The sequence below is a fragment of the Chiloscyllium plagiosum genome, unplaced genomic scaffold (genome assembly GCF_037043375.1).
Source record: "Chiloscyllium plagiosum isolate Xiang-an unplaced genomic scaffold, Cpla_swu_hap1 HiC_scaffold_2, whole genome shotgun sequence".
Classification (NCBI taxonomy): Eukaryota; Metazoa; Chordata; class Chondrichthyes; order Orectolobiformes; family Hemiscylliidae; genus Chiloscyllium; species Chiloscyllium plagiosum.
Genome location: NW_028270140.1, coordinates 69,508,949 through 69,524,137, shown reverse-complemented (window position 1 = coordinate 69,524,137; position 15,189 = coordinate 69,508,949). Strand labels below are relative to the sequence as shown.

The window sequence follows — 15,189 nt, the reverse complement described above, 5'->3', positions numbered from 1 at the left end:
AAGCAGGAGGGTTTACCCCGTGATGTAACAGTTTTGGGACTCATTGTCGGGATTTGAACTGGTTTAGACAGATTTGAATAGATTTGGGGGTACAAAAAACCCAACAGATTTAAACACTTGCAGATTAGCGTCCTAAATCTTTAAATCAAATGAAGGTGAGACAATTTGTTTAATTACAGTGACTTGTGGTTGATTAAATTAAAAGTGAGAGAAATGGCTCTTAAAATTGCTAAAGAGGTTCTGGGATTTGAAGATGACACTCAAATTTGCCAAGAACATTTAGAAGGAAAGAAAAAAGCCATAATTTTCAAATTAGCAAAGAAGTTGGATTTCGGTTTAACCAGAACAAAAGTAAAGCTGAAATTATAAGGGAATTACTCAAATACTTAAGTGTGTCAGAGAAAGAGACAAGTACAGTAGAGGTAGAAAAACTTAAAATTACAATTGAGGAAAATGGAGTTAGAAGATAAACAGTGGGAGAGAGAGAAAACGCTCTTAGCTGAGCAAAGAGAGAGAAGAACAGGAGAGACTAAAAGAAAATTTGAACTTGAAGTTGCAACTTAGTCAGCAAAGTCATAGTAATGTAGGTAGTAATGTAGGCAAATATGTCAAAACTCTGCCACATTTTGATGAGAAAGATGTTGAAGCCACCTTTATTTCATTTGAAAAATTGGTGAGGCAGATGGGAGTGGTCCGAGGATTTATAGGTAATGCTAGTTCAGGTTAAACTGGTAAGCAGAGCTAATAAGGTATTTGCGGCGCTGTCATGTGAGTGGTCAAGATGATAAAGTACAGATATGAGACGGTTATGCGATTATGAAGAGGTTAAACAGGCTATTTTAAGTGAAAGTGAAGTGGTACCAGAAGTATGTAGACAGCGGTTCAGAAACACAAAGAAGGAACCAGGTCAGACTTATGCTGAGTTCAAAAGAATTAAACATAGTCATTTTTGATAGATGAGTGTGTGCTTTGAAAATAGATAGGACCTTTGAGGCTCTACGATAGATTATTCTGCTGGAAGAGTTAAAAAACTCACTTCCAGAGATCATAAAAATTCAAGTGGAGGAACAAAGTTCAGGAAGTGAGAAGGACAGCAGAATTAGCAGGTGCATGTTGGTGCATAAGACAAGGTTCAGGCCAGAATTTCATCCTGTAAGGGATAGAAGTTGGGAGAAAAGGAGATCCTACACTACAGAACCAAGAGTAGAGAGCACTGGTAAGATTTTACCACCGGTTAAAGAAGCCCAGGAGGTGAAAGGCTTTCAGGTGTTTTCACAGTAATGGAGTGGGATACAGAAAATTACAGTGCTGGTGGTTTTAGAAGGGCATTGGGAAAAGGTGTTTTCACTGCCAGAAAGATCAGGTTGGAGTGCCAACCTAAGATGAGGAAATTATTGTGGGAGTAATTGACAGAGTGTCAGTTCCAGGAATTCAGTTTGTTCTCTGGAATGATTTGGCAGGATCCCAGGTGGGTGTGACACCCTTTTGGGGAGAAGCCCAAGGAAGACCAAGAAACTGAGGGGTGAAAACTGATATCCTAATATTTTCCAGACTATGTAGTAACCAGATCCCACTATCAAAAGTCACAGCACAAAGCAAATTCTAAAGAGAAAGATGAAGGAGTTGAAGTTCAGATCGCGGATACTCTGTTTGATGTAATGGTGCAAGAAAAACCTGAACAGGCAGATCAGACAGAAGTGTTTAGTCCTGAAAGGCTAAGAGACTTGCAACAGCAAGGCAAGACAATAAAAGATATAGTACTCCGAAAAGGAGGCAGAGAATATTCTGGAGGGTTATTATCCGAAAGATAGAAATTTAAGATGGCAGGCTAGGGCAGGGAAGAAATGGGGCAAAGTGCACCAGATTGTGTTGCCGGTAGCATACAGACAGGACATGTTATGGGTAGCACATGAACTACCTGTAGGAGGTCACCTCGGGGTATGAAAGACTCAGGCTAAGGTATAAAAACATTTTTATTGGCTGGAATGCACCAGGATGTGGTTAGCTTTTGCCGAACATGTTGTCATCCTGTAAGGGATAGAAGTTGGGATAAGAGATCCTACACTACAGAACCAAGAGTAGAGAGCAGCATTTCCAGTGCGAGCAGCAGCGAAGGTAAGACCGTTTGGTTTTAAAAGTACTTACCGGTAGCGGGCAGCGGTGTTTTTTTTCTCTTTCACTCTCTCTTCACAGAAAGAGCGGGAGCACCAGGGGGAAGTGACGACGACCAGAGGGGCAGCCGAGACCCGGAAGCAGTTAGTGTAAGCTTACCTGGGTAGGTTTTTTCCCCCTTTAAAAGCGCGAAGGAGAGGAACCCGAGGCACTACACGGGTAGTGCCTCCCACCCGCCCTCCTCCTCTAACCTAATAATAACATCTGTTGTGGTAAGTAGGTAAGTGCTGAATTTTGCTTGTTGTATTCTTTAGACCCAGTTTTTTTTTAAATAAAAGTTAGCTTTAGAGGGATGGCAGTGAAGGCAGTGCAATGTTCCTCCTGCAACATGTATGAGGTGAGGGATGCCATCGACGTCCCTGCCGATTACACTTGCAGGAAGTGCACCCATCTCCAGCTCCTCCAAGACCGTGTTAGGGAACTGGAGCTGGAGTTGGATGAACTTCGGATCATTCGGGAGGCAGAGGGGGTCATAGATCAGAGTTATAGGGAAGTAGTAACTCCAAAGATGGCAGATAGATGGGTGACAGTGAGGGGGACTGGGAGGAAGCAGCCAGTGCAGGGACCCCCTGCGGCCGTTCCCCTCAAGAACAAGTATACCGTTTTGGATACTTGTGGGGGGGATGACTTACCAGGGGTAAGTAACGGGGCTCAGGTCTCTGGCACGGAGCCTGTCCCCGTTACTCAGAAGGGAAGGGTGAAGAAGAGCAGAGCAGTAGTAATTGGGGACTCGATAGTTCGGGGCACAGATAGGCGGTTTTGTGGGAACGAGAGAGACTCACGTTTGGTATGTTGCCTCCCAGGTGCAAGGGTATGTGATGTCTCTGATCGTGTTTTCCGGGTCCTGGAGGGGAGGGGGAGCAGCCCGAAGTCGTGGTCCATATTGGCACCAACGACATAGGTAGGAGGAGTGCCGAGGATGTTAGACAGGCTTTCAGGGAGCTAGGTTGGAAGCTCAGAGTTAGAACGAACAGAGTTGTTGTCTCTGGTTTGTTACCCGTGCCACGTGATAGAGATTCGAGGAATAGGGAAAGAGAACACTTAAATGCGTGGCTACAGGGATGGTGCAGGAGGGAGGGATTCCGGTTTTTGGATAACTGGGGTTCTTTCTGGGGACGGTGGGACCTCTATAAACAGGATGGTCTACACCTGAACCTGAGGGGCACCAGTATCCTTGGGGGGAGGTTTGCTAGTGCTCTTGGGGGGGGTTTAAACTAACTCTGCAGGGGCATGGGAACCCAGATTGTAGCTTCAGGGTGCAGGGCCTGGATTGTAGGGAGGTTAGGAACATGGCATCAATTTCAAAGGAGGGTGCCTGTAAACAGGAAAGTGGCTTGAAGTGTGTATACTTCAATGCAAGAAGTATACGAAATAAGGTAGGTGAACTTGCAGCGTGGGTTGGTACCTGGGACTTCGATGTTGTGGCTATTACGGAGACATGGCTAGAACAGGGACAGGATTGGCTGTTGCAGGTTCCAGGATTTAAATGTTTTAGTAGGGTCAGAGGTGGGGGTAAAAGAGGGGGAGGTGTGGCATTTCTTGTCAAAGATAGTATTACAGTGGTGGAAAGGACGATGGATGAGGACTTGCCATCTGAGGTAGTTTGGGCTGAGGTTAGGAATAGGAAAGGTGAGGTCACCCTGTTAGGAGTCTTTTACAGGCCTCCTAATAGTCCTACAATCATTGAAGAAAGGATAGGGAAGGTGATTCAGGAGATGAGTGACAGTAATAGGGTGGTTGTTATGGGGGACTTTAACTTTCCTGATATTGATTGGGAAAGCTATAGCTCAAGTTCGTTAGATGGGTCAGTGTTTGTTCAATGTGTGCAGGAGAGTTTCCTGACATAATATGTAGACAGGCCAACAAGAGGTGAGGCCATACTGGATTTGGTTCTGGGTAACGAACCAGGCCAGGTGTTAGAATTGGAGGTAGGTGAGCACTTTGGGGATAGTGACCATAATTCGGTGATTTTTACTCTCGTGATGGAGAGGGATAAGTGTGTACTACAGGGCAAGAGTTATAGCTGGGGTCAGGGAAATTATGATGCGGTGAGGCATGACTTAGGATGTGTGGCTTGGAAAAGTAGACTCCAAGGCAAGAGTGTAAATGATATGTGGAGCTTGTTCAAGGAGCAACTATTGAGTGTCCTTGATAATTATGTACCTGTCAGGCAGGGAGGAAAGGGTCGTGCGAGGGAGCCGTGGTTTAATAAGGAATTGGAATCCCTTGTTAAATGGAAGAGGGCGGCCTATCTCAAGATGAGACGTGAAGGTTCAATTGGGGCGATTGAGAGTTATAGGGTAGCCAGGAAGGACCTGAAGAGAGAGCTAAGAGCAGCAAGGAGGGGACATGAAAGGTCCTTAGTCGGTAGGATTAGGGAAAACCCTAAGGCTTTCTATAGGTATGTTAGGAATAAAAGAATGACTAGGGTAGGAATAGGTCCAGTCAAGGATAGTAGTGGGAAGTTGCGTGTGGAGGCGGAAGAGATTGGGGAGACACTGAATGAATACTTTTCTTCAGTATTTACTCAGGAACAGGGCATTGTCGTCGATGTGAATACTGAGTCACAAATAAGTAGAATGGATGGCTTTGAGGTATGTAGAGAAGAGGTGTTGGAAATCCTGGAAAAGGTGAAAATAGATAAGTCCCCTGGGCCTGATGGCATTTATCCTAGGATTCTCTGGGAAGCAAGGGAGGAGATTGCAGAGCCATTGGCCTTGATTTTTATGTCCTCTTTGTCTACAGGAGTAGTGCCAGAAGACTGGAGGATAGCAAATGTGGTTCCCTTGTTCAAAAAGGGGAGTAGGGATAACCCTAGTAACTATAGGCCAGTGAGTCTCACTTCTGTTGTGGGCAAAGTCTTAGAGAGAATTGTAAGGGATAGGTTTTATGCACATCTGGATAGGAATAATGTGATCAAGGATAGTCAGCATGGTTTTGTGAAGGGCAGGTCGTGCCTCACAAACCTTATTGAATTCTTTGAAAAGGTGACGAAGGAGGTTGATGAGGGGAAAGCGGTAGATGTGGTATATATGGATTTTAGTAAGGCGTTTGATAAGGTTCCCCATGGTAGGCTACTTCAAAAAATACGGAGGTATGGCATTGAGGGTGAGTTGGAGGTTTGGATTAGGAATTGGCTGGATGGAAGAAGACAGAGGGTAGTAGTTGATGGTAAAGGTTCATCTTGGAGTGCAGTTACTAGCGGTGTTCCGCAAGGATCTGTTTTGGGACCATTGCTGTTTGTCATTTTTATAAATGACCTGGAAGAGGGGTTAGAAGGTTGGGTGAGCAAGTTTGCGGATGATACGAAAGTCGGAGGAGTTGTTGAAAGTGAGGAAGGATGTGGCAGGTTACAGCAGGATATAGAGAAGCTGCAGAGCTGGGCAGAAAGGTGGCAAATGGAATTCAATGTAGCTAAGTGTGAGGTGATTCACTTTGGGAAGATTAACAAAAAGATGGGGTACTGGGCTAATGGTCGGATACTTGGTAGTGTGGATGAGCAGAGGGATCTTGGTGTCCATGTACACAGATCTCTGAAAGTTGCCACCCAGGTAAATAGTGCGGTGAGGAAGGCATATGGCGTACTGGCTTTTATTGGTAGAGGAATTGAGTTCCGGAGTCCTGAGGTCATGATGCAGTTGTATAAGACTCTGGTGCGGCCGCATCTGGAATATTGTGTGCAGTTTTGGTCGCCATACTATAGGAAGGATGTGGAGGCACTGGAACGGGTGCAGAGGAGGTTTACCAGGATGTTGCCTGGTATGGAAGGAAGATCATATGAGGAAAGACTGAGACACTTGGGGCTGTTTTCATTAGAAAAAAGAAGGTTTAGGGGTGACTTGATTGAGGTGTACAAGATGATTAGGGGGTTAGATAGGGTTGACAGTATGAACCTTTTCCCGCATATGGAGTCGGGTATTACAAGGGGGCATAGCTTTAAATTAAGGGGGGGGTAGATATAGGACTGAAGTTAGGGGTAGGTTCTTCACTCAGCGAGTCGTAAGTTCATGGAATGCCCTGCCAGTAGCAGTGGTGGACTCTCCCTCTTTATGGGCATTTAAGCGGGCATTGGATAGGTATATGGAGGATAGTGGGTTAGTATAGGTTAGGTGGGCTTGGATCGGCGCAACATCGAGGGCCAAAGGGCCTGTACTGCGCTGTATTCTTCTACATGCCAAATGGTCGGTAAGCCACAGGCGGTAACAAAACCAGCACCTTTGTTGCCAGTTCCTGTATTTTGAAGAACCTTTCACACGGGTTATAATTGATTTACATAGGTCCCCTCCCGAAAACTAAAAGTGGTAGCCAGTACTCGTTAACAATAATACATGTGTCTACCAGATTTCTGGAGGCAGCTCCATTACGGAGTATCAAGGCAAAAAGGGTAGTAGAGGAGTTAGTAGCTTTCTTCACACTGTATAGGCTATCCAGAGATTCACTCGGACCAAGGGTCAAATTTTACTGCTAGGCTGTTAAGGAGGTTACGGAATACTTGGGTATACAGCATTTTAAATCCGGTGCGTATCATCCTGAATCCCAGGGAGCGTTATAAAGGTGGCATTAGATGTTGAAGGCCATGTTGAGGGCACACTGTCAGGATTACCTGAATGATTGGAATAAAGGTATCCCATTCGTATTGTTTGCCATTAGAGATGCCCCAAATGAATGTACTCAGTTCACTCCCCTTGAGTTAATATTTGGGCGTGAAGTGAGATGTCCTTTTGAAATGAATTGAAGAAAAATTGACAGGATTAAAGTCTGAGATCTCATACTTAGATTATGTATCGGATTGAGGGAGAGATTAAATAGAGTAAGTGAGTTAGCTAAACAGCACCTAAAGAGGACACAGTGGAGAATGAAACAGGTGGCAGAAAAAAGCTCTGCAACTCTGACGTTTTCCCCAGTGGGTGATGTGTTCGTACTGTTACCAGTGATAGGATATCCCTTCAAAGCCAGGTTTTGTGGTCCTTATCAAATTGAGAAAAAGTTAAGTCAGTGAACTGTTGTGTCACTGGGTAAATCCTCCTGTTTAATTTTAACCACCAACACAGAAAAAAATTATCCTGTGCAGCAATCTGTGAAAATTCGAGAGGCCAAGAATGATTTTAAGTAAAAAGTAACAACTTTATTTCTTAAAGCATTACAGAGAATAATTAACTAACAATGATTTACAACTCCTTCCTCTCACCTATCTTTTACTTTCCTTCTACAATACTAGTCCGATAAAACCCTCAATTAGGATTTACTGAAAAATTCAAATTTCAAAACCAGTCAGCTGTCGAATCGTCTCTTTATACCTTCCTCTATAGATTTGCTCTCCAGGTCAGTGTTGATGCTATTCTCTGTGCAAACTCCTTCTCTAGACAGGTACCTCTCAGAGTTCTGACCAGCAGCCTACAATCTGTTGGTCTTTTTGGCAATTCTCCCTCAACTGTTCAATTTTTCCCGGTCATATACCCCCAAAGCATCGGATTGTGTCATTTGGCTTTTAATATTGTCAATATACTGAATTCAAACTTGATCTGAGTTTGCTATTATTTTTCAGGGTATAATTTAAACTGATTGGCCTAATTCAAATTTGTTTTTGTCTCCATGCAACGAGCTACACTAGCTGCTGGACCAAAAGGTTATATCTTGTTCAGAACACTTGTGCTATCAGGTAGTTCTGCTAGCTTTTAATCTAAATTAAAGGTACATCCTCATAACACTAGTCTATGTATTTGCTGCTCACAATGCAGTCTCTTCTACAATGAGGAGACAAAACCCCAAACTGGATAACCGCTTTGTAGAGCACTTGCATCAGTCCATAAAAATAGCTCCAAGCTTCCAGTTGCCTACCACTTCAATGCACCACTGTTTCCATACCAACACTTTTGTTTCAGGCCTGTTGCAGTGCTCCATATAGGCTTAGCACTCTGTCTGTCTGTCTGTCCCTGTCTCTAGCTTTCTCTACTTATCCATTCACTCCTTTTCCCCTGACCCTTGGCATAAACGCAAATAACACTTTTTCCTGAACAAGGATCAATGAACTCGAAGTTAATCCTGTTTTCTTTCCATAGATACAGCCAGACCTGCTGAGTTTCTCAAGCAAATTCTGTTTTTGTTTTAAAAATTCTACTTGTGCTGGGTTCAGAATCCACTGTTTTGTCCAGGTGTGGTGCTCAAGAAATTGGTTTTTAAAGTCCACTTGACAAACAGAAATATGAGTTAATCATTAATTTTCCTATAATTCATTGCCAAGGTTAATGACATGCAATTGGGCAATGCATTTCACATCCTAAGTGCAACTGGGAAGCACTGCTGTCATTGAAGTACTTTATATTGTAGAAATGCTAACATGCTATTTATACACAACATCCCACAAAGGAATGCTAATTATTAAACAGTTTCTATTATGAAGAAGAAATAGAACTTCTTTCCAACTTTGAATATGAGTTTAACTGAAATGTCTGTGTGTGCCAGCAAGTCTGATTCTTGACTCCAGTGCTATCTGCATTTATAAACAGTTGTCAGTTAGTTATTTTGTTTGCAGACTGGTGGGAAGAATATAGGGAATAGAGGAAACATCTTGATTTGATTCCAGTTATTACCTCATAATCATACAAATGTTTTCTACCACAACTGTCAGTGAATTTCCTTCCTGCATCTTGGCCATTGAACAGTCTCAGCACAGAAAGAGAAAGTGAGCATTGCAGATGCTGGAGATCAGAATTGAAGTGTGGTGCTGGAAAAGAACAGCCAGTCAGCCAGCATCCCAGGAGCAGGAGAATCGACGTTTTGAGCATAAGCGCTTTGATGCTGCATGACTGGCTGTGTTTTTCCAGCATCACACTTTTCGACTCAGCACAGAAAGAGACTGTTTGGTGTTTCAGACTTGAGCTGGCTCTCTGCAAGTGCAATGTTATGTTCACTACCGTGGCCTTTCTTCATAGTTTGCAATGTTTACCTTTCAGATGATCCATTTTCCTTTTGAAAGCCTTGACTATATTTGCTTTTACCAGAATTTGGAAGACCAGGTAACCCCATGCTGAAATGACCGAGTCTAGAAGCAACAAATGCATGAAATGAGAGTTTCATGCGTAATTGAGTTGAGAGGGAAAGTAAGGCAAAGGTTATCATGGGAATGCATACTATGTTGATAATATGACTGACAACACCATTCAGTCAAATAGGCCATTGGTTCTGAACTGACAAATTCACACTCCGATTGTTACCAGCCAAAGGCTGGAAGTGGAAAATGGTGCACATAATTTGGAGCAATGGATGAAAGTAATAGTTTCAATCTTCCCAATATAAGAGGAAACTGCTGGTTGTGCACTGCTAGTATTGGAATAAGCATTCTGATAATTTAGCGACAGTGTGGGACTTGAAAGGAGTGGCTGATGTAGCGTTTGGGTGCCTCTTGCCTATATATGAAAACTAATGCTGTGCTTTCAGATGTCTCGGGAGGTAGTATGTGGATGTCCGCATGGGTTTCCTCTGGGTGCTCAGGTTTCCTCCCACAATCTAAAGATGTTCTGGTTAGGAGAATTGGCCACACTAAGTTGTTCATAGTGTTCAGGGGTGTGTAGGTTAGGTTGGGGGAAAAAATGTACAGTAAAAATGGAGGCTGATACCAGCAGTCCAACCAAAAGAAATATTAGCACAGAGGGCTCTTGTCCCGTGGTAGTGTCCATACCTCTGAGCAAGAGGGCATGGACTCAAGTCTCAACATGCCCTGGATATGTCATGACATGCCTAAACAGTTTATTGAAAAATATCTAGGGCTTTTGAGGTGCAATGGTAGTGTCCTTCCCTCTGGATTAGGAGCTTGGGTTCAAGACCCATCTGCTGAAAGGTGTAATAATGTCTCTGAACAGGTTGATTTATAAAACTTCTCAGTGAAGAAGCTTTTGGAGGGTATGGCGTTGTCAGCATAGACATATCAGTAGATATTGGGAAGATGTTTCCATTGGTAGGAGTGACTAGGACCCAAAGGCATAGTTTCAGAGAAAAGGGAAGACCTTTTAGAACGGACATAAGGAGAAACTTCTTTAGCTAGAGTGGTCAATCTATGGAATTCACTGCCACAGGAAGCTGCGGGGACTAGGTCATTCAGTGTATTTAAGATGGAGATAGATAGGTTTTTGAGTATCTAGGGTTACAAGGAGAATGGGGTTTAAAAACTTATCAGCCAGATTGAATGGCGGAGCAGACTCTATGGGTTGAATGGCCTAATTTCTGCTCCTATGTCTTATGGTCTTATGATGAGACATAATTTATCTTTGACCCATTGTATGTTATATGTGACTTTGATAAGCACTGCATTTCCTTGTTCATCTACCTTGATAGACAGGAGTAATTGTGTCTACATTTCTGGCTTTTGTTTTTCCTTTTTGTTAAGGCATTCCCATTACCAGTGCATCATATTTTGCGAATACAACCCTAGATCAACTGAAATATGTGCTACGTTCAGACACTGAAGTTCCAATGCCTTTGATTGAAGAACGTCTCAAAGTACTGAAAGAGGCTGGAAATATATTGCTAGAGAAGTTTGATGGTTCATTCCTTAATTGCATTAAAAAGAGTGAAAACAGTGCTCAGAAGCTGCTCCAGCTTGTAGTGGAAAACTTCCCATCATATAGAGATGAAACTATATTTCAGGTGAGTCTGCTAATGTTAAATCTTCTTTTAGTCAATATTAAAAGGGTTAGGAGAGGGAATTCATTAATTTATGGTTGATATATAATATTGGCACTAAATAAATGTAAACATTTGCTGTTTGGATTTTTCAAATTATGAAAGTAGAAAATTATTACAGTGCTTATGATAGCATTAGTGCACATGTGGAAGAATTATTTCCTGCGATTTTTATATTTTGTTTTGGCTTTTTGCTTAAAAAAAATTAAATGTTCTGAGAAAGGCAGTTCAGTTCAGTTCATCTTTCTGCAGAAAAACTGTTGCATCTTTTCGTGATACATGTGGGGTCAAACAAAGACCAAGACAGAGCATAGAACATATTGAACATTTACAATGCAGTATACGCCCTTTGGCCCTCGATGTGGCACCAACCTGTGGAACTAATCTATCCTACACTATTCCATTTTCATCCATATGTTTATCCAATGACCATTTAAATGCCCTTAAAGTTGGTGAGTCTACTACAGTTGCAGGCAGGGCATTCCACGCCCTTACTACTCTGAATACAGAAGACACCTCTGACATCTGTCCTATCTATCACCCCAATGTAAAGCTTTGTGCCCTCACGCTAGCCATCACCATCCAAGAAAAAGGCTCTCATTGTCCACCCTATCTAACCCTCTGATTATCTTATGTCTCAATTAAGTCACCTCTCCACTTTCTAGGCAGAAGTGGGTACTGCAGATGCTGGAGATGAGAGTCAAGATTAGAGTGGTGCTGGAAAAGCACAGCAGGTCAGGCAGCATTAGAGGAGCAGGAAAATTGAAGTTTCAGGCAAAAGCCCTTCATCAGGAATGAAGCTTCATTCCTGATGAATGGCTTTTGCCTGACACATCAAATGTCCTGCTCCCCGGATGCTGCCTGACCTGCTATGCTTTTCCAGCACCATTCTAATCTTGACTCTCAACCTTCTCTCTAACAAAAACAGCCTCAAGTCCCTCAGCCTTTCGTCATAAGGTGTTCCCTCCATACCAGGCAACGTCCTAGTAAATCACCTCTAAATCACCTAGTAAATCCAAAGCTTCCATGTCCTTCCTATAATGTGGTGGCCAGAAGTGTATGCAATACTCCCAAGTGCAGCTGATCCAGAGTTTTGTACAGCTGCAACATGACCTCGTGGCTCTGAAACTCAATCCCTCTACAAATAAAAGCTAACACACCATATGCCTTCTTAACAACCCTATCAACCTGGGTGGCAACTTTCAGGGATCAATTTACATGAACACTGAAATCTCTCTGCTCACCTAGACTGCCAAGAGTCTTACAATTAGCCCAAAACTCGTTATTCCTGTTACTCCTTCCAAAGTGAATCACTTCACACTTTTCCACATTAAACTCCATTTAACATTTCTCAGCCCAGTTCTGCAGCTTATCTGTGTCCGCCTGTAATCTGCAACATCCTACAGCATTGTCCACAACTCCACCGACCTTTAATGTCTTTCACAAATTTACTAACCCATCCTTCTATGCCCTCCTCAAGGTCATTTATAAAAATGCCAAACAGCAAAGGACCCAAATCAGATCCTTGTGCTTCACCACTCGTACCTAAACTCCAGAGTGATCATTGCCCATCAACCACCATCCTCTGTCTTCTTTCAGCCAGCCAATTTTTGATCCAAATTGCTAAATCGCCCTCAATCCCATGCCTCCGAATTTTGCGCAATAGCCTACCATGGGGAGCCTTATCAAACACCTTACTGAAATCCACATACACCAGATCAACTGCTTTATCCTCCTTCACCTGTCTGGTCATCTTCTCAAAGAACTTGAGGTTTGTGAGGCACGAGGATTATAAATTGCAAGGATTATCAAAGCCAAAAGCTCTGCAATCTCCTCCCTGGCTTACCAGAGAATCCTAGGATAAATCCCATCTGGCCTGGGGACTTATCTATTTTTGCATTCTCCAGAATTGTTAACACCACCTCCTTGTGAACCTCAATCCTGTATCTCAGTATTTTCCTTGACAATGTTGTTTCTTATCCAGTGTGAATACCGGCAAAAGATATTCATTTAACGCTTCTCCTATCTCCTTGGACTCCACACACAACTTCCCACTACTGTTCTTGATTGTCCTTAATCTTACTCTAGTCGTTCTTTTATTCCTGATATACCTATAGAAAGCTTTAGCGTTTTCCTTGATTTCTATCTGCCAATGACTTCTCATGTCCCCTCCTGATTCTTCTTAGTACTCTCTTTAAGTCTTTCCTGGCTAACTTGTAACTCTCAAACGCCCTAACTGAGCTTTCATGTCTCATCCTAACGTAAGCTGCCATCTTCCTCTTGACAAGAGATTCAATTTCCTTAGTAAACCACGGCTGCCTCACTCGACCACTTTCTGCATGCCCGACAGGTACATACTTATCAAGGACATGCAGTAGTTGTTCCTTGACTAAGCTCCACATTTCAATTGTGCAGTCTCCCTCCCCATCCTGTGCATCCTAAATCTTGCCTGATCGCATCATAATTGCCTTTTCCCCAGTTATAACTCTTGCCCTGCAGTGTATACCTATCCCTTTCCATCACTAAACATAACCAAATTATGGTACTATTGCCAAAGTGCTTACCTACTCCAAATCTAACACCTGGCCGGGTTCATTACCCAGTACCAAATCCAATGTGGTCTCATCCCTTGTTGGCCTGTCTACATACTGTGTGAGGAAAGCCTCCTGCACACATTGGACAAAAACTGACCTATCTAAAGTACTCTAACTAAAGTATTTCCAATCAATATTTGGAATGTTAAAGTCCTCCATAACAACTACCCTGTTCCTTTTTTGCTCCTATCCAGAATCATCTTTGCAATCCTTTCCTCTACATCTCTGGAACTATTCGGAGGCCTATAGAAACTTCCAGTAGGGCGACCTCTCCTTTCCTGTTTCAGTCCGTACTACCTCAGTAGATGAGTCTTCAAATGCCCTTTCTGCCACCAAAATACTGTCCTTAACTAAGAATGCCACCCCTCCCCCTCTTTTACCATCTCTTCTGTTCTTACTGAAACATCTAAATCCCAAAACCTACAACAACCATTCCTGTCCCTGCTCGATGCATGTCTCCAAATTGGCCACAACATCTAAGTCCCAGGTACCAACCCATGCTGCAAGTTCACCCACCTAATTCTGAATGCTGTTGATGTTGAAGTAGATACACTTCAAACCACTTTCCTGCTTGCCGGTGCGCTCTTGTGACCTTGAAACCATTCTTCTGATCTCACTACTCTGAACCTCCTGGACACTGGAAGTACAATTTTTAAGTTCCCATCCCCCTGCTGAATTAGTTTACACCCTCCTGAAGTGCAGGAGCAAATCTCCAAACTCTCTCCCCCACCACCACCCCCCATCTCCCCGCCCCCACCACAACCCAATCCCTGGATATTGGTACCCCTCTGATTCAGGTGTAGACAATCCTGTTTGCAGAGTTCCCACCTACCCCAGAATGAGCCACCCTCGCTCTCTCTCTTGCTCTCTGGCTCTTTCTCTCACTCTCAAATCCCCATTCCTTTTCCTACCTATGTCATTAGTGCCTATGTGGTCCACGACTTGCCCTCTCCCTCAAGGATCCCAAAAACAGGATCCGAAACATCACGAACCCTGGCACCTGAGAGGCAATACACCAACTGTGAATTTCTCTCAGACCGACAGAACCTCCTTTCTGTCCCCTAACTATGGAGTCCCCAGTGAGTAATGGTCTGCTCCTCCCTCCCCTTCCCTTTTGAGGAACAGGGACAGATTGTGTGCCAGAGACCTGTACCCCATTGCTTACGCCAGTAAGTCATCCCATCCACTGTATACTTGTTGTTGAGGAGAACAGCCACGGGGGATCCCTACACAATCTGTCGGTTCCCTTTCTGTCCCCTGACTGTAACTCATCTGCCTTTTTCTTGTATCTGAGGTGTGACTACCTCCCTGTAACTCCTCTCAACCCCCTCCACCTCCCAAATGATCCAAGGTTCATCCAGCTCCAGTTCCCAAATGTGGTTTTTGAGGAGCTGGAGTTGGGTACACTTCCCACAGATGAAGTCAGCCAGGTCACTTGTGGTGACCCTTACCTCCTACATTCAGCAGGAGGAATATTCAATTGTCCTAACCGCCATTCCCACTGTTCCAAATTCCCAAAGAAACAATTGAAATTTTTTTTAAAAAACTAGTTACCTTACCAATCCAGCGCATAGAACTTTTATTTTATTAAGAGGAGGATGGGTGGGAGACATGACCTAAGTAATGTTTTGGGTAACGCAACTGCCCAAATATGTTATTTCACTTAGCAGGCCAATGTCCATTCCTGCTCAGTGTGCGCTCCGCCTATTCACAAGGTCAGTTTTTAAAGCAGTGATTTACCTTC

The 15,189-nt window shown here is 43.4% G+C and overlaps 1 protein-coding gene across 1 annotated transcript in view; it reads left to right on the top strand.

The window, feature by feature from the left end:
* The window catches only part of qng1 (Q-nucleotide N-glycosylase 1), a 34,565-nt gene that overhangs the window by 6,022 nt on the left and 13,354 nt on the right, over window positions 1-15,189 (top strand). Inside the window, exon 3 of the mRNA XM_043712979.2 lies at window positions 10,556-10,815. Coding sequence (XP_043568914.1) covers window positions 10,556-10,815 — 260 coding nt within the window. The remainder of the gene's footprint in view (window positions 1-10,555; window positions 10,816-15,189) is intronic.